Genomic DNA, 19,631 nt, shown 5'->3' with positions numbered 1-19,631 from the left:
GCAGTTGGCACCGGGGTAGAGTAGCCAGAAACAAAGAAATACCAGCCAAAGGGAACAAAGCGCCAGAGAGATGGGAAAAATATCGTTTGCATGGGCATTGCACAGAACTATGACTGCGATTAATAGCATAGATTTAAAAATTGCGTGCAGAATAGCTTTGAGGGCTGGAGATATGGCTCAGCAGTTAAGGGTACTTCTTGAGCTGGGCATGGTGATGGACACCTTGAACCCCAGCACTTGGGAGGCAGAAGGAGGTGGATCTCTGTGAGTTCAAGGCCGGCCTGCTCTTCCAGAGACCTGAGTTTGATTCTCAGCACCAACACAGTGGTTCAAAATCATCTGTAACTCTAGTTCCATGGTGTCCAATGCCCCAGTGTGTGTGGGCACCAGGGACACACACACTTTGCACAGACTTACATGTAAGCAATACACCCATACAAATAGCTACAACTTTGAAAGGATAGCACCTAAATATTCTTCCACAAAAGATACGTATGTGAGGTAATGGTTAAGTACCGTGACCTAATCATTTCACCAGTAACACACAATTATTATCTATTAGTTCAAATTTTAGGAAAGGAGTTTTAACAACCCGAGTTTCTTAACATTTCTTTAAAAGCCCTACGGCCCACAGGACTTTAATCAACTTAGAGCTGGCTGGGTGTGATACTGCCCACTGATGTGATTTCTCATATAAGGCCCCAAACTTTGTTCTACAGGTTGATGCTCCAGCATGTTAAGATGGCTTCTATCTGCTCAGTTCTCCAGCTTGTTCTGGCTGTGGTAACCCCAAGTCTGCTGCCCAGAGGACATGGTTTCTACTCCTTTTGATCCTGCTTAGCTTTTGCTGAGTTTTGGGGCCCACAACCTCATGTGATGGCACACCTGTAACCCAGCACTAAGGAGACAGAGGCTGGAGGGTCTGGAGCAAGAACAAGACCCTGTCCCCAAGGCAAGCAAAGCAAAACAAAACAAAACGAACCACGCCCCTGTCCTGGGGAAGTCTATCGACAGTACAGTTTCTGCTGAGTGTGGTTTTCAACGGGCTTTGATAACACACCCTGCTCTGTTAGCCTTGTTTCTACCTTTCAGCCTTACAACGGAAAGAATATCAAAACTCATCTCTGGTGCTGGAGATGTGGCTCAGTGGCTCTGGCTGCCCTTCCATAGGACCCAGGTTCAATTCCCAAATGCACACGGAGGCTCACAAGTATCTGGGACTCCAATATCAGGGAATCCGATGCCCTCATCTGAACTCCACAGGCACGAGACACACATGTAGTGCACAGACACACTACAGGCAATATACTCATGTGCACCATAAACTGAAAACTCATCTCTTGATGTTGTGTTCTACTGCATGAGCTTGAATTCTCTTGGATTCAATACATTATATTGTCCCCAGACTGATAATTCATGGCAACTGTCCCAGACCTGTGATCCTTTCCAACACACAGCAATGTTTGGACATTATTGGCTAGTTTCAACACTGCCATTCTTCAGTTCAGTCCCAAGTCCTGGGAGGATGTCCCCCCCTCTTCCAGCTCCTTCCTGCACAGGAGGCAACGCTACAAGTGAGCCCGGATTGTCCCTGAGCTCAGCACGGCTGCCCTTTCCTCTCTGTACACAGTGCTTCTCCAGAAGCAGATGCAGAGCATAAGTGACAATGTTGGGAGCTTTCATGGCCGTACCTTCTGTTGGTTCATCTCGAGCTCCTAGGAGGCTATCAATCCCCAGTCTACTGCTGCTCTCCGCCGCCTCTAGCCAAGCGGAAATCCCAGGATTTAGTCAGGCCTTGGGGTGATGGCTCTGGGACTGATGGTGCAGTTAGATAGTTCTTGATGCTGGCAACACACCAGAACCATCTGGAGAGCTTTGAAACCATACAGGTTCTGGCTCGGTAGTAGGGGCACATTTTTTTTTATATCTATGTTTTTTATGTTTGTGAAGTGATTCATTTAACGTCATGAAGTCAAGGTTCCAAGAGACTGCAGAAGGAAGTTCCTTCTAAAAGTGACATAGATTCTGTGATTCACCTGCAGCGGTAAGCAGTCCCTTCACCACCTGCAGTGGAGTATCTCCTACACAGCCCAGGGGATGTGCTCAGCACTCCGCAACGCACACTTGTCCAGCCCCACAACCCCATGAAGCAGGCACTTTTCATTATCTTCATTGAACAGATAGATGCAAAACATGAATCTCAAAAACGTCAGGTAACCCATCCCAGCATACACACAAAAAGGGGGTGTTTAATTTGGCAGAATTCAAACACGTTCCTTTAGCTCTAGTACACATTTTGCCACACAACCCATGCCTTGCCCTGATGAACACGTCTAGACATTCTCAGAGACCCCTGGTTGGGGACACCTCACTTCTCAGGAGGCGCTGGCGTTCGGCCTGTTACTATTGCCTTGGATATTGCTTCTGGTAGTTTTTTTTTGTTTTGTTTTGTTTTTTTAAACTTAAAGGGTCGCTGTTAAGATGGCCTAGATGCTCAAAAGCTAGCCCTGAGTCTCCCTTGTGTGCATTCCCCACTGCCCTCCTACCCCACCTGTCCTCTCTGCCCCCCTGTTCCTCTCCGGGCTAATTTTCTCCATCTACTCCGAGATGGTCCAACCATTACTCTCAGTTGTCTCTGAGCCCGTTACAGACTCTATGAAACTGCGTTGTCCATGCGAATTTCTGCAGAGCGGTTTGTCTCTCATCATGACTGTTCAGGGTTATGACTATTCTTTTAAACCTGTATGTTGCACTGCACAATTGGCTGCCGTTGAGCTGAGTTTGCCCTATCACTTGAGGACTTCAACAAAACCTGAGGCCAAGCTGTCACAGGTGTCTATTTTCTGAGAGTGGATCTTACTCTATAGCCCGGGACAGCCTGGAACTCACTATGTAGCCTAGATTGACTTGACCCACAGCAATTCTCCCGCCTCAGCCTACTGGGTACTGGGATCACAGACGTGAGCCACCATCATCATTTGTGATCATTAATGAGGTACCTTTCTGAGACTTCTACAACAACTGAAAATTTATTAAAATATGTTTATCCAAGTCACTGATAATTTTTTCTACTCTAGCTGATATTCAGTCTGGCCTCAAGCCAACAGAATTGGCATTCTCCATCGTCAGGCTGTCCCCGCCCACTTCACAACATTATTCCCAATAAAATGGAAAATAAGAGGTTTATGAATACTTGATTGAAATTAAGATTCAGTAGCTGCGCTGTTTCCTGAACCAGGCTGCCATAGGGAACATTCTTCGAGAACCCTGACCAGTTCCCGCTAATGGCATCATTCTTTTCTAATTGGGGCACTGAACTGAGAATCCACGATAAACCGTAAGTGAAACGTCAGAAACAAACTGTAAGATGAAAAGAACAGCAATCCATTTCTAGCACTGTTTCTATTCGCCACAGCATCTCTGAACTCCCGTAGTTGCTAGCCGGTCATCCGGGATGCGGGCAAACTGGATTTTCCTAATATCTTTCTACCTGACTTGAAAATCCTATTGAGACAATTGTAGCTTTAAAATCAGCAATAAGAAGTGATGCAAAATGATCCCTTGTGCTCTTCATCCACTTTCCTCCAGTGGTTTCCAGTACTGTATCTGGATACAGACATGGGTAGCATCCATCCATCCTGCTCACATTTCCTCAGTTTTAGTCATACTGATGTGAGTGATCACACACACACATTCATATATATTTACTCATGCCAATGTGAGTGATCACACACACACACATAGCATATATATTTACTCATGCCAATGTGAGTGATCATACACATACACCTTTATGTATATGTGTGTGTGTATATATATATATATATATGTATATATACATATATTCATACTGATGTGAGTACCACACACAAACACAGACATACAGAGACAGGCAGGTTGGCAGACAAGCATACATACATACACATGTATGTAACACACACACACACATGCACGCACGCACACACGCACACAGAGGATATCAGACAGGGTCTCACTATGTAGCGCCGATTGTCCTGGAACTCACTTTGTAGACTAGGCTAGCCTTAGCCTGCCTCTGCTCCCTGGAGTTAGGGTGAAAGGCCCAGATCTTATCACACCGTAGAACTGTGTCCCAGTCAACACACAGCTGTCCACTCGTGTTGCCTCTTCATTAATCTCTTTAACATTAGCTGGACATGTCAATGTAGACCTGTAATCCAATAGGCAGAGGTGGGAAGATAAGGCTAGCCTGGGCTACATAGCAGGACCCTGTCCCAACAAACCAGAACAAAATGGAACAGAGCAGAACAACAGAAAACAGGAAAAGGGACGACAAGATTTGTTCTGCTGTTTTGGGTTTGACACCCATTGCCATAAACCAAAGGGGGCAGGCAAAGAGTTAAAGAGCCCGCACTTCCGCTGGACTGTTTGCCTTTTGAGGAATTCCTTAGACTGCAAATACTATTTTCAAGCATATTACTGCTATTTTTTCCCCTAGACTAAAACGTGTTTCCATGTCCTTAGGTTTCTCTATTTTATAATCCCTCCTATGACTTCTTTGGAACACAGCTTAATAAATGGGTGGAGAGGTTTTCTTTCAAATGCATACCAAAGATAAACGTCCCTCAATTACAAGTGTTAACAGGACCTCTTTTCCTTGAGTATTAAATGCCATAGCATTCGCAGCTATTTGAATACATTAAAATACCATTCTTTAGAGTAACTAGTTGATAAATAAGAGATCATACTCTGTGCCGCTTTGGGAGCTGAAGCGGCTACTTTCTTGCCCTTTAGTAGCCACACATTGTGGGTGACAGCTGCAAGCCAGGAGCTGGCCTTGTTAGAGAGCAGAGGGCAAAGGCAGGCTTTATGGACCAGCGTGTGTCCCTGCCACAGCTTTTCAGCTCTGCTAGGGCAGTACAATGGTAGCCACAATTTAAAGGTGCCGTACAAACAGGTGGTTAGCTGGAGTTTGCAACATCTTGGGCTGAGCCAATCATGGTAAATCCATTTCCTCAATCCTAGTAGATGGAATGTGAGCCAGTCCAAATTGATGCCATGTGACCCAATCCCAGTGGATGGCATGTGACCTAATCCTGGGGTGGAATGTGACCCAATCCCAGTGGATGGCGTGTGACCTAATCCTGGGGTGGAATGTGACCCAATCCCAGTGGATGGCGTGTGACCTAATCCTGGGGTAAAATGTGACCCAGTTCCAGTGGATGGTGTGTGAGCCTAGTCTCTAGGAGGGCTCCCAGGAAAGACAACCTCTTTAAGGCTCGTAGAAGAAACAACCCTTCTCTGTTGTTTGGTAACCCTTCGGTGTTACCAAATCTGGATGTGGAATCGCTGTGGCCATCTTGTTTTGTCCTTCAGACGGGGCTACCAAACACAGGAGGGCAGAGCCATGAGAGCCACAGAGAGTTCAGAAGTTTGGATACTGTGCCTGGAGCCCGTTTCACTTCTTAGGCGAAACAATCAAACAAACATGTTCCTTACGGCAATGGTTTAGCCAAAAAGCATCTTAATTACTGCACAGCCACCCCTGCTTCAGCACTTACCAGGGGGCGTCACAGGGGACAGATGCCCAGTAAACAAACAGCATTTGTGAGGCTAGCCAGCAACCTGAGCCACAAACTCATGCAAATTAGAATTCTTCCCACTGCAAACAAGCCAATGTCTCTTAAAATACCACATGCACACACCCCCCTTTTTTTTGTTCAAAAAATTAAATAAGAAATACCAGTGAGAGAAAAAAATAGCAAACCGATACTTATTTAATATGAATAGAAAGCAAGGTTGATAAATTTTCATTTCCCCCTAAATTAATGTGTTTTGTCTGCTTTGCTCCCTGAAGTTTTCCTCCTGCTTGGAGCCTCTCTCTGGCTGCCCTGGGAATGCATGCTGCATGCAAATGTATGCAGCCTCATCAGTCTTATTAGGCGCCGTTCCAACTGGCCACCCCACATGAACACAATTAAAAGTTAAACATCAATTAAAATTCACGAAATCCATTTAGTTTTCTGAAAAAGCACTAAATAAGCGAGCACATTTGGGGCACAAATTAATCTCCATCGTTTTTCTCTAGCACTCTTTAGTCATCAAACATCCTAGGCCTGGTTTAGACTTTTAATTCACTCGGTCCCTCCCGAGGAGGTGAAGAAAAATAAGCCTAGACGATGCTGAGAACGAAGAGCCTCATGGGTGAAGTGGTCTGCCAGCGATGGAGGTCCCAGAGCGCTGTGATGGCTACTGTTTGGACATGATGTCTTATGGGGTTCTAGGAACTTGAAGAGGTGAAGCCACGTTGGAAGAAGTAAGTCTCTGAATGTTATGCCTGGTCTTGGCCCTTTCCTTGCTCTCCTGTCTGCATGGGGCAAGCAGCCTCTCCCATCACATTCTCCCACCTCCAGGAGGTGATGTACAGCCTGACATCAGGCTTCAAATGATGGAGCCGCCCATCCACAGGCTGAGAACTGTGAAACCCAGAGCCAGAATAAATAATTCCCTCTGTAAGCTGCTCTCATGGTCATGACCATGGAAGGTTAATGATTACAGAGAGAGTCATCTCTTTTTGGGGACCTGAGATGCTGCTCTCATTGGCTTCATGGTTCAGCAAGCATTTCAAGTGGTGGCGATATGCTCCGAACAGAAAACATACATTCTTCCCAGCTGCCTTTCTTTCAGGGTCCTCTACCTCCATGCGCATCCTCAGTTCTGCTCTCCAGCACCTCCCTGGCTTTGGTTTGTTCCTTTGTTTTCTCTGAATCCTCACATCAGTCACCAAACCTGTCTCTTACAAACCAAGTATGATCTCCTTGATCCTCTGCTTAGAACCTACAGGCTTCCTACTGCATTTAAAAAACTGTTCGTGTGTGTGCGTGTGTGTGCGTGTGTGTGTGTGTGTGTGCGTGTGTGTCTCTGTGTGTGCGTGTGTGTGTGCGCGTGTGTGAGAGACAGAGACAGATAGAATGTAAGTATATGTGAGTGTGTGTATGAGAGAGCATGTGTGAGTGTGTATTGAGTGTGTGAGAGGATGCATGTGAGGGCATGTGTGAGTACATATGTGAGAGTGTGTGTGAGAGTAGTATGTGTGTGAAAGTATGTATGTGTGTGTGTATGGGAGTGTGTGTGAGTATGTATGTGAGAGCATGTGTGAGTACATATGTGAGAGCATGTGTGTGAATGTGTGTGAGAGTATTGTGTGAGTGTGTATGAGTGTGTATGTTAGTGTCTGAGTGTTGTGTGTGTATGATGACCGGAGGCCAATGTCAGGTGTCTTCCTCAATTGCTTCTCCAGTCCCTATTCAGGCAAGGTCTCTCTCTGCCCCTTTGGCTAAACTACCAGAGGTCCCAGCCTCTGTGCTCATCTAGCACTGGGGTTACAGATACTGACGACCACACTCAGGTTTTTACAAGGGTGCCGGGGATGTGAACTCAGGTCCTCAAGCCTCAAAGGCTAGCACTTTATTGACTGAGCCATCCCTCACCATCACCCCCAACTGCACTATAGAATCTGTTTCCTACTGCAAATAAATAAAATGACAATTCAGCAGCTGGAAACGTCATAAATTTATCCTTTTACCATCCTGGAGCTCAGAAGTCGGAAATCAAAGTGTGGTCAGCGATGAGCGCCTTCCAAGGCAGTGGTTGTCAACCTTCCTAAGCTGGCAGCCTTAATGCAGTTTCTCATGATGTGCTGGCCCCCAAACATACATTTATTTTGTTGCTACTTCATAGCTGTAATTCTGCCACTGTTACGAATTGTAATGTAAACATCTGGTATGTAGGATATCTGATGTGTGACCACAGGTTGAGGACCACTGTTCTGGAGGCTTCCCGGGAGAACATGTTTTCTTTTCTTGTTGTTTTGTTTTGTTTGTTTGTTTCTGGAGGCTGCACCTTTGGATTCATGGCTCTTTCTTTGGCTCTGACCCTCTTTACAGGTCACCTCTGCATCTCCCCTCAACACAACAGTGGGGTTGCTTTCACTGGGTGAGGTGACGCTCTCATAGGTGCTAGGGACAAGGTGCGGGGTGGGAATCGCCAGGCAATCACACAAGCAAACCAACACCACACGAAACCCGAACACTTCCTCTCTGTGCCTTAGCTGGTAGGTGGAGGGCCGGCTCAGCGCAGCCTCCGCTGACCTCCTCCTCCAGCCTCTGTCTGTTCCCATGTGCCCTGACGATCTGAAGCTCCTTGGCCTTTACCTGTGGTTCTCAGAACAACCTTCCTCCAGTAGCTCACACTGTGGGTCCCTGACCGGGAGGCCTGCGGTCCTATTATTGGTTTCTTCTGAGGTCACCTCACATCGGTTAAGTGGACTCAAGGGCAGAGTCCAATCTCTCCTGTTACTGCTGCTTTGCTGGGACACTGCCTGTGACCGTATAGTATTGGTTGCAGGAATAAACTCTCTAACAAATGCACACCCCACAACCCATTTGCTTTTATAATCCATATATTTATGTAAATACTCTTTAAAACTCATCAGTATTTTCATCCTGCATCAGTAACTGGGATGACATTAAGCAAGACAAAATGCATTAAAAACAACGATAAAGCCTACAAAATATTGAGGGGAGGGGAGGAGGTGGAATAGGGGGATAGAGAAAATTATGGATCACATAATTACTATGTATGAAGGCTTACAGGCAATAATTACAGTTGGTTCTAAACACAATATGCCTTTTACCAGGATAAGGCTTCCAACAAGCAAACCTTCATGTCAGAGGTTTGAAAGCAAAGAGGAAAACTGCTTCTTGGATTCTCTCTCTGTGTGCCTATCTCTAATTTTCTGTCTTTGTCTGTTTCTCTCCTTCTGTCCTTCTCTCTCTCTCTCTCTCTCTCTCTCTCTCTGTGTGTGTGTGTGTGTGTGTGCACACGTGCGCGTGCGAGTGCGTACATGAATGCATGTGTAGTTGCCTGAGCATGCACAGTAAAGATTATGTGTCTGTGTGGAGGGCAAGGGCTGACATTAGATATCTTCCTCGACCGCTGTCCATTTTAGTTTTTGAGATGCAGCCCCGCACTGAACCTAGCGCTCACCCATTGGCTGGGCTGGCCGGCCAGTGATCTCAAGGGTCTGCCTACCTCCACCTCCCTCCCATCATAACACTGAGGTTAATGGTGTGTGCCATTATTCTTGTCTTTTTGTGGGGGTGCTGGGATCCAACTCAGTTGCTCACAACTGTATAGCAAGTATTTTACCAACTGAGCCATCTCTCCAGTCCCCGGATATGCTTTTAAAATTAAGACACAAGTATTATAGATATTTATGGGCAATTATTCCATATCTGTATCTATATACAATGTATAATGATCAAGTCAGAGTAATTAACATTTCCTTCTCATATATTCATCATTACTTTGAACATAAGGGTGACCTTTGAACTCCTGTCTGCCGGGAGTTCTTTACGAAATATGTAGAGGCTGATTGACAGCTCTGGTCATGGTGTTATAGAACCCTGGGGCTTACTCTGCCTATCTGTATCTTGGTACCAAAATCCATTCTATTTCCCTCCACCCTTCCTCATCTCCCACGCCTTATTCTGTGTAACACTTTCAGGGTTCACATTTGACAACATGAAGTGTTATTGTGTGTTTGGTTTATTTCTCTTAGTATAATGCCCTCCGGTTCTACTGCGTATACTTTATTCGCCAAAATATCCTGCATTGCCCAGGGCAGCCTACGAGCTAGACACTGTAGTGAGAGCTTTATGTAAAATACCCCCTTCAGTCTTCAAGGGCTTGCAATGAAACAAGCACTATTACCTCAGAGAACCGTAGTTGAAGCAACACAACTTGATCGAGTTTATAGAACAGATACGCGTGTAGCCATGATTTCAGAGCCTCGGTGTTACTCCGACTGAAGACTCCACTCTACCAGTTTTAACTTATTACTCTGGCTACAACTGTGAGTCCATGAGAAAGCACCGACCTGCTCTTCAGAGACTGTGGGTTAACAGGCTGAAGGGCCCTGAGCCAGAGATGAAGCTCCGTGTACGGCTGTGGACTAACCCTTACACTGTGGGTATATTTTACTCTCATTGGCTAACCGGGAACTGATTGGCAGGTAGCCAAGGGGGAAGTACAGGTGGGACGGCCAACCTGAGAATGCTGGGAGGAAAAAGGGCGGGGTCAGTGGAGTTGCCAGGAAACAGAGGGAGCAAGACACGCTGGAGGACAGGTAGAGCTGCAGTGATGTTTTCTCTATGAGCTAACAAATAAAGCTTGCCTGAAGATCAGAGTGCTAAGGCAGCCACACTAGCTAGCCATGGAGGCCAGGCAGTGGTGGCGCACACCTTTAATCCCAGCACTCGGGAGACAGAGGCAGACGGATCTCTGTCAATTCAAGGCCACCCTAAAACAGAAACAGAGCTCAAAGGGGATCTCAGCACTTGGGATCCCACGCCTTTAATCCCCGCACTAGGGAGGAATGTAAGGCGGGAGGAGACTGGAGCGCTTGCGGTCTGAGACAGATGCAGTCTGAAGATAGGATTGCCCTTTCCATCTGAGCATTAGTAGAGGTGAGAACTCTCTAATGACTTGGCTGCTTTGCTTCTCTGATGATCAGCTTTAACCCCAATATCTGCTTCTGAGTTTTTACTAAGACCAACTAGAACTCACGCTACATAAAGCCACAAGCCATGTGGCAATACATAGATTAATAGAAACGGGTTAATTTAAGTTGTGAGAGCTAGTCAGTAATAAGCCTAAGCTATAGGCCGATCATTTGTAATTAATATCGAGTCTCCCAGTCGGCTATTTAGGAATTGGTGGGCGGGACAGAAAATTCCACCTACAGCCCATTACTACAGAATGTGCTGCTTAGTTTCAGAACTACGGCCACTCCCAGGAATCTGGGCTTTGCTTTTAGGTGTCTGACTCTTCTACCTCATTTCCTCTGCTAGCTCTTTTCATAATTCTTTTTATTTCAAAACTAAAGATACCTACTTTACTTCAAAAATGAAGATAAGCCACTCCAACACTGTAAAGACATCTAGTAAATAGTAGGTCTCCTTTCTATTCCATTCTAGATCTCCTTTACTGTTGTCTAACAGCGCGCGCAGATATGCAGCATACGTGTGCACGCACACACACACACACACACACACACACACGGAAAAGGAATGATGAGGCCAGGTGGTTACTTCAGATGGCGGAGGAGGAAGGCTGGGTACCTGGAGACCATGGGAGAGGCTTTTACAAGGTTTTTCAGAAATCCTAATTGGATCCCAAACGTGTTCCATGGCCACTGGAAGAACTTATGAAATATTTAAGGGAGGATGGGCCAGGGCAAATCCATGGTCCTGAATGCAGCAACAGGGGTTGCTGAAGCCATGGACAGGGGCAGGTCACCCAGCTGTGAGAGAGAGGAGGGAGCACGAGCCCTGTCTAAGGGAACTGGCAGAGGAGGCCGTGCCATGGGCATCAGCACCCCTCTGACCTGCCAGAAACCTGTTTTTATCTGAAGATGCTGCATCCTTTCGTACTTGACCAAGTACCCTGTTACCCTACTCCAATTATCTCACATGTGTGTGTCCTGCTATCTGCTGGCACTGGCCATCCATTTAAAGACTGACATTTGGCAGGTTTCACATAGAAGGGCCCGTTTTTTTATTTCCCCTGACTATCGGCATGTTTTCTTAGATTGGGAGACACAGCCACCTGCAGTCAGGCTGTGTTTGAGCAGCATAGCAAGCAGAGGATTGAAATATGTGTAGGCTGTTCGTCTTGCTGACTTGTGTATCTGCCTAGGGAAGAGCTAACCTACCCAGCTTTGGACCCAGAAGAGAAACATGAGTGTCAAGTAGCTTCCCATCGACTCACAGACACACAAGAGAGAAACAAAGTCAGGCATGCTTATCCACTGTGTACCACCAAGGTTTGGGGGCTGGCACGAAGTGCATGATCCTGTAATTTCCACGGAAGGATTCAACAGAATGTTTGGACTTTAGACACGTCCGTGAGTCTGACAAATGTATATATCTGTAACCATCGCCTCTAGCAAGACACAGGAAGTTACCTGCTGGCGCTTCTGAATCCATCTTTACCATGTTCTAAGAAGAAAACCCTGACGGACAGCTACCCTGGCAGCTTAGACTGCACAGCATGTGTTCTGAGGTTACAGGTTGCAGAACTGGCCAAAGACGAAAACCCTGACGGACAGTTACCCTGGCAGCTTAGACCCCCCCACCATATGCTCTGAGGTTGGAGACCACCAGGAACTGGCCAAATCCAGCCGGCTGCCTGTTTTCATATGATCTCTGATCTAGGATTATTTTTAAAAAAATTTAAATGATTGAAAGAAAAGGAATATTTTATGACATGTGAAAATTACATGAAATACGGATTTGGCATGCTGTTTTCTCCACTGTTTACAGATCGTCTGTGGCCGCAGCTGCTGGGATGAGTAGCTGCATCTGAAGGCACATGTCCACAAAGTATAAAGCATGTATGTCATGACTATTGCGATGGCCTGCGTGTCTCCCCAAGGCCTGTGGGTTTAGGGTTTGGTGCCAGTCCCCGGTACTATTGGGGGATGGCGAGCCCTTTAAGAGGTAGATCCCAAGCCGGAAATGTTTTTGGTCATATAAGGCATGCCCTTGAGAGGAATACTGGGGCCATGCCCCATCTCTTCCTCTCTGTTCCCGAGATCCCTTGAAGGGGGCAGCTGGTTGCCCTCGGTATTCCTGCCATGATGTTCTTTTGGTCTTACCAAATCCAGCCATGGACTGAAACTTACAAAGCCAGGAGTTGTAGAAGCCTTTTCTCTTTTTATGTTGAGTATCTCAGGTGTTTTGTTACCGCAGTGGGAAGTCAACACATCTGAAAATGCAAGCTACCCCAACTAAATGTTTATCCTCAGCAGAGTCAGGCAGATCTCTGTGAGTTCAAGGCCAGCTTGGTCTACAAAGTGAGTTCCAGGACCACTGCCATGACTGTTAATACAGAGAAACCCTGACTGTAAAAACAAACAACCCCTCCAATAAAGGACAAGTTTTAAAATTATAAATTAGCTTGTCCCCAGAGGAAGAATGCAAGTATTTGAGTAGATACCAGTAGGTTGGTATTGCAATAGTGTGTGTGTGTGTGTGTGTGTGTGTGTGTGTGTGTGTGTGTGTGTTGTCTGTTTATGCGGGTCTTCTCCTGAGAAATGAATCACACTGTCTGCATCTTCCATGTCCTGGCTTACATGCCTGCAATGAATTCACACAGATAAGAGCCCACCTGGAGGCCTCCAGACAACCGGCTCCGGAAGCAGTTCAGTTAACCTCACCAGCCATCTCATTTGCAGGGCTGCAGTCATGGTGACAACACTTGCCCACATGGAAGCCTTCTCAGCAGTTTTGGAAAGTTGCAATCCCTTCTTATCCCCAAGGACTCATCTGCCTCTTATCGGCTAAGCTTCGGTAAACTGCATCTCACTGTGAGGCCTGGTGGGGATTACTAGCTGTCATATAGCTTTTATCTTTACCCCCACCCGCCAACAGGGAGGAGTGCACACAATGTGACAGAATTATGAACCAAAAGTAAAGGATTCCCGAGGGGTGAATCCCTGTCTCCAGGGTACCGAGAGCATCCTACACAAAATGTAAAACACAAATCTCAGGCTTTCCTGAAATTTCTCCTGCTTTTTTTTTTTTTTTCTGGGATGAAAATATGAAAGTGATACGTCTCTTTCAATTGCCAGATCTGACCGTCAGAGAAAATCAAACGGTAAAAGGAAATGAAAACCATATCATGAAATGCATCCAAGTGAGGGAAAGACACACACGCACACACACACACACAAACACGCACACACGCGCACAAACACACACACACACATGCACACAAACACATATGCACACATACATACACAAATGCACACACGCACATGCACACACACTATGCACTCACGCACACATATGCACACACGAACACACACGCATGCTCATAAACAGTCACACACAGACACACAGGGGAGAGAGGAAAGAACAGGCTGCTACCACCCTTCCTGAGTTTTCTGAGACAGACATGATTGTTTTGGGGAGCAGTTCTAAACAGCACAGGAATTCCTGGAAGTTCAACTAAGGAGAGAACAGTTTCATTTCCCGGGGTCATCCAACACTGCTTCTATTTCTAGGCGTGTGTGTACACAGAGACTCACAAATAGTCCTGGTGACCTGGGGCAGTAGCGGTTGCCCGGTGACCAGTCCTCAGCTTATTTCCCCAGGTCTGATTTCTTTTCCAGTCACCTTTGAGACCGGCAGATTGACTGACACAAGGAAAAAAAAAAAAAAAAAAAAAAAAAAAGACTTTTACGGGATGGTGCCAAGTGGCCCAGATCACCTCAGCTGTCTTTTTTAGATGTACATTGTTTAAAACCTTTTAATGTCTTTGCTGTCCCCCAAGGATAAGTCCATACTTTCCCAAGCTGGCCTAAGCAGGACAGATCACATACTTGAATAGTCCCAACAGGGCCATGTCTGAGAAGAAGGACGGAGCTACCAATAATGTTGTGGTAACAGCAATAAGCCAGGGCTGAGGAACGGGCTATCGGTTGTTCCCTAAGTGCCAGCCTAGGCAGCCATCCCTGCTCTTCAGTCTGCCCTCCTCCTCCAGCCACGCTTTCACGCTCCTGCCTTCTGCTGTCTCCTCTCACAGCATGCACACGGCCTCCATCACAGCTACTGTCTTGTTCCGTGGCTTCGGCTTCCGTCTACGTACGTACAAAGTCCCACTCAGCGAATAAACTACCAGGCTTTGTTCACTCACGGCCTGACCCTCGGCCCCTCTGTGGGACCAGAGAGGTACTGGATTTGGCGACTTGAGCAACCCTTTCAGATGTTCTCCTGAAGGCTTCGGCCTTTGACCTACGTTTGCCACATGGAACTAATGCTACCCCTCAGTGCTCAGAGAGTGCTGCCAAGGAAGAGACAATAATGCATTTACCCAGGTAAGGCATCCAGGGACAGAGCTGAGTGAGGAGGCGCTCTCTCTCTCTCTCTCTCTCTCTCTCTCTCTCTCTCTCTCTCTCTCTCTCCCTCTTCCTCTCTCTCTCTCTCTCTCTCTCTCTCTCTCTCCTCTTCCTCTCCTCTCTCTCTCTCTCTCTCTCTCTCTCTCTCTCTCTCTCTCTCACACACACACACACACACACACACACAGCTCCAGAGCCTCATCAGAAACCATGAGCTCAGATGTGTCTCATTTCAGAATTCATTTGAAACCGGCAGTACCATGCAATGATGTAATGCTGCTGGGTACAGGGGCTGGCATAACACCTATAACCCACCACACTGCCATTTCTTCAGCAGAAATGTGTGAATATTTGCACCTAGGGACTAAACAAGGCCTTGAAATCATCTCACATCCCTTCAGGTCAGGCCCAGCAAGCCCTTTAATTCAGATCAGTTCGGAACTTCTACCAAAGTGAAACAGAAACTTGGGCTTTCAAGAGCTTTTGGGTTTTAGAACTGCAGGAAAGTGAACTGTAGATTTGTGACAATAGATGTTTCATAAGCATGATGTTCCAGACAGGGTTCCACCTTCATACAGCATCATGCAGAGTACAGTGTACAGCACAGGTCTGCCGCATTCATACATATGTTATATACATATATATGTATGTATATAATATATACATATGTATGTATATATACATATATATATATATATATATATATATATCATGGACGAAATCTCAGTCCTCAGAACAATCCTACAGTGTATCACTGTCATCTCTAGGTAAGGAAACAAGGCATAGAGTATTCAGTGACCACATGGGGAGGAGACAGCAGAACCTAAAACTGAGTATGAAATAGATGAACCGTGAACGCGCATGGGCTACCCAGAGAGAGAGGTGGGTAGATGCAGATGGACACACATTTGCTAAGGTGGCCTGGTCAGTCCTGGGGAACCGCCTGACTCAGCATCCCCTTTCCAGAGTTGCTTCTGAACAGCCTTGGTGTTCAGGGACAGAACACTAAGGTGTGGACTTCCTGACCAGTCACAGATAACAAGCAGAGGGCCAGGTTCAGACCAAAATCGTGGCCACACAATGCCCTGGGGGGTTGGGACCAGGAATCACAGTTGTCCTCGTTCAGCAGATCTGGACTGTGAAAAGTAAAGGAGGTCCAGGGGGACTTACGGGGCAGCCACAGTTCCTACAGTCGCAGTGGGCAACAAGGTCAAGACATCGCGTGTCACCACCCAAGGAACACGAGGGCAGCTGAGAGGACAGCCAGTCGGTGACGGGAACATTAATTTTACATGAGCTGCCAGAGTTTAACTCCAACAACAAATCTGTATCAAAAACTGAGCTGCTGTGAAGAGCCATCAATGGAGAGGCTAAAGGTAGGAGCGGCATCTGTCTGCACAGCCAGCCATTCGGACATACTCAGACATGGACACCCAGGCTCATGGCTGTGATTCGCAGAGGACTGGCGTGAGCTACAAGCATATAGTCAGTGTCTGATTAAGTTGCTCAAGAGTGGGAAAACTGATGGGAAAGGGTGGTTTTTCAGAACACAATCCCGCCAATACCTTGCCCCTCTCCTCGAAGTCCAAGTTACCTAATGAAAGCTGCACTTGGCAGAAAGAGCTTTGCAGGTCAGTAGAGTGCATTCGGATGTCAGGGGAGAAAAGAGCCCTACGAAGGGGCTTTTGTAGCAGGAAGCAGGATAAGTCCCCAATGGTCTTGTGGTAGTACTTATGGAGGGTCTGTGAGGACAGGCTCACTAACCTTTACTCCTTCTTTTCTCATTAACATCGTCCTGGCTCGTTCAATCCAGTCTTCTCGGCTCCCCTGAAGTCACAGATGGCCGTGTACGATGGTTCTGATGGAAAGAAAACCCCAAATAAAAGTCTGTTTTGTTATTTCTTAATAAAAGAAAATCCAGTTGATAAGGAAAACCCTTCCCACAGCCTTCGACACAGACCTGATGACCAGGTCTTAAGCCACCTGGTATCACCATGGCAACAGAAGCCAGCATGTTCAGTGGCTCTGATGAGGACCTAAACTAACCTACCTCTGGATTCGGTATCGTGTAAGACAAACACATCTCTGCTTGTTTCAGCCGCTGTTCTTGGATTTTCCTGTTATTTGCAACCAAACATTCCTAACAGGGTGCCTGGGACAGAAGGTTGTACTTGAAAATCTGAACCTTAGGCAACATCACCATAGAGACCGAGAAAGCTCCACAATTAGTGATTTGTGCGAGCACCAGGAAGCAACCAGTCTGCCAGACGGTGCCACGGAATATGGATCGTCATGGCATGCCAAACCAGGATGGTTTCCCAGCACACACTCTCCTCTACCAGCTGGATCCTGAATGTATTCCCACACAGCACCCACATGTCCTTTTCCAGTCTTACATTGTGCCCCCTTTCAGAACCTGGGCCAAGACCAGTGAAAGATGGGACCCTAACCTAGACCCTGCCCACTGGGTAAACCCCACCCCGGAGACAGGAGATTCCCATAGGGAACACAGACTGTCATATGAGTGGCTGACCTTAGGGTGTGTTCACGTACATTATCAGAACCCTCAGGCCTCTTCGGTCCTCTGTAAAGCCTTTACTTGTAAGCAGTGAAACTTTATTACATAATACATACATACCTGTATACACACACACATGCACACATATTGTGTATTGTGTTATATGGTGGATGTACATGTTCTCGTAGGCTGTCCCAGTTAGGGTTACTATTGCTATGACGAAACACCAAAAGCAACGTGGGGGGGGGAGGGGTTATTTGGCTTACATGTCACAGTTCATTGAGGGAAGCCAAGGCAGGAACTCAAACCGGACAGGAACCTGGAGGCAGGAGCTGAAGCAAGGGTCATGGAGGGCGCTGCTTACTGGCTTGCTCATCATGGCTTGCTCAACCTGCTTTCTTACAGAACCCAGGCCCACCAGCCCAGTGGTCCACAATGAATTGGGACTTTCCACATCAATCACTATTCAAGAAAATCTTATGGAAGTAGTTTTTCTTTCTTTCTTTTTTAATTTGAAGTTCCCTCCTCTTAGACTATAGCTTGTGTTAAGTTGACATACAACTAACTAGCACATGTGGTTGCATTCGCACGTGTGTGTGTGTGTGTGTGTGTGTGTGTGTGTGTGTGTGTGTAAGCCAAAGGTCAATGTCAGATGTCTTCTTCACTCTCCATCTTTATTTTTGAAAAAGATTCTGTATGTGTATGTGCTTCTGTGTATGTATGTATAAGAGAGTGAGTGTGTATGTATATGTGTGTTTGTGTATATGTGTGTATGAGCGTGTTTATGTGTATATATGCTTGCGTGTATGTATGTGTGTATATGTATGTATGTGTGTATGTGTGAGTGTGTACACGGGTGCCTGGAGGGAGAGGAGGTCAGGTCCCCTGGAGTTGGAGTTACAGGTGGTTGTGAGAGGCCCGCTGTGGTTCCTGGGAAATGAACCTGTCCTCTGTCAGCGCAGCAGGTTCTCTTAAGCGCTGAGCTATCTCTCCAGGTCCCCACCTTTGTTTTTGAGACAGGATTCTCACCAAACGTGAAGCTCCTGAGTTTGGCTAGGCCGGCTGCCCAGCGAGCTTCGGGGATTTGCCGGTCTCCAGTGCCGGGGTTGCAGGCTATCATTATTTTTTAAAGAAGACAAAATGAGTAAGAGTCCCCACATTACAGTTTAGATCTCTCTGAGAGCAGGGTACATTTAGAAACTATAAATGGTTCATGAAAGTCTAATGTGAAATTACATAGATTAGCAGGGGAGCATTTCTTAGATCATATGTCAAAGTGTGTGTGACTTTCTTTCCAACAGCAGCTCGGCGCCTCCAAGGGAATACAAACATGAGGCTGCCATAGCCAGATCTTTTATTTAGAGAGATCACAGGGCTACACTACGGGGATGCACACTGCAAGGTGGCACACGGCCAGTGCCCTAATAAGAAATGATGCAGGCCCGGATTAAAGCCATGGCAGAAGGCAGATTGGAGAGTCTTTAGGAGGCTTTAGCGAAAGGGCTCAGTGACAGATTGGATCTAAAGGGTGAAGATCCAGGAATTAAAGAGAATCCCAGATCTGATGGGTGGTTCGTGGTGCTGCCCACTGAAGCAGAAAATGCGAGAGGGTCAGGAGGACAGAGGTGCTAGGAATGACAAAATGACCCTGTGCACTGCGGGGCGGTTCCTGGGGGTGATGGCTCTCAGACAATGGGTCAGGCATCGGATCTGAGCAGTGACTATTATGAATGAAACAACCGAAGGCACAGGCTTTACCGAGATCGTCCAATGAAAATGCGTAAAGTAAAAAGATGGATGAGCGGGACCCTGGGGACCTCCAGAATCAGGGATGGTGCCAACAGCAGATCCATGAAGGAGAAAATGAAGCAAGCCAGAGAAGCAGGGAGAAACCCAGAGGAGATGCCATTGCAGCCTGGCATGAAATGTCCCCCACAAATCGATGCATAATAAGCTCTTGTTTCCTCTGCAAGTGGTGCCATACCAGGGCGGTTCTAGAAACCGAAGCAGAAGGGCCTAGCTGGAGAAAGGAGGTCACATCCTTGGAGGCTCCACTTCCTGTCTAAGACGAGTTCACAGCCTTCTCTGCACACGTCCCCACTCCACTGTTCGTTAGCCCAGATCCAAGGGCTGCGGACTGAAATCTCTGCGCCCATGCGCCAAAACAAT

The 19,631-nt window shown here is 46.7% G+C and overlaps 1 protein-coding gene across 1 annotated transcript in view; it reads right to left on the bottom strand.

The window, feature by feature from the left end:
• Positions 1-19,631, bottom strand: part of Tmcc3 (transmembrane and coiled-coil domain family 3) — a 244,999-nt gene that overhangs the window by 127,523 nt on the left and 97,845 nt on the right. The window contains exon 2 of the mRNA XM_051206312.1: positions 16,709-16,802. Coding sequence (XP_051062269.1) covers positions 16,709-16,735 — 27 coding nt within the window. The 5' untranslated portion in view covers positions 16,736-16,802. The remainder of the gene's footprint in view (positions 1-16,708; positions 16,803-19,631) is intronic.

Source organism: Phodopus roborovskii, unplaced genomic scaffold (genome assembly GCF_943737965.1).
Source record: "Phodopus roborovskii unplaced genomic scaffold, PHOROB, whole genome shotgun sequence".
NCBI lineage: Eukaryota > Metazoa > Chordata > Mammalia > Rodentia > Cricetidae > Phodopus > Phodopus roborovskii.
The sequence above is the reverse complement of the archived record's forward strand: the minus strand, read 5'-3'. Positions and strand labels throughout refer to the sequence as shown.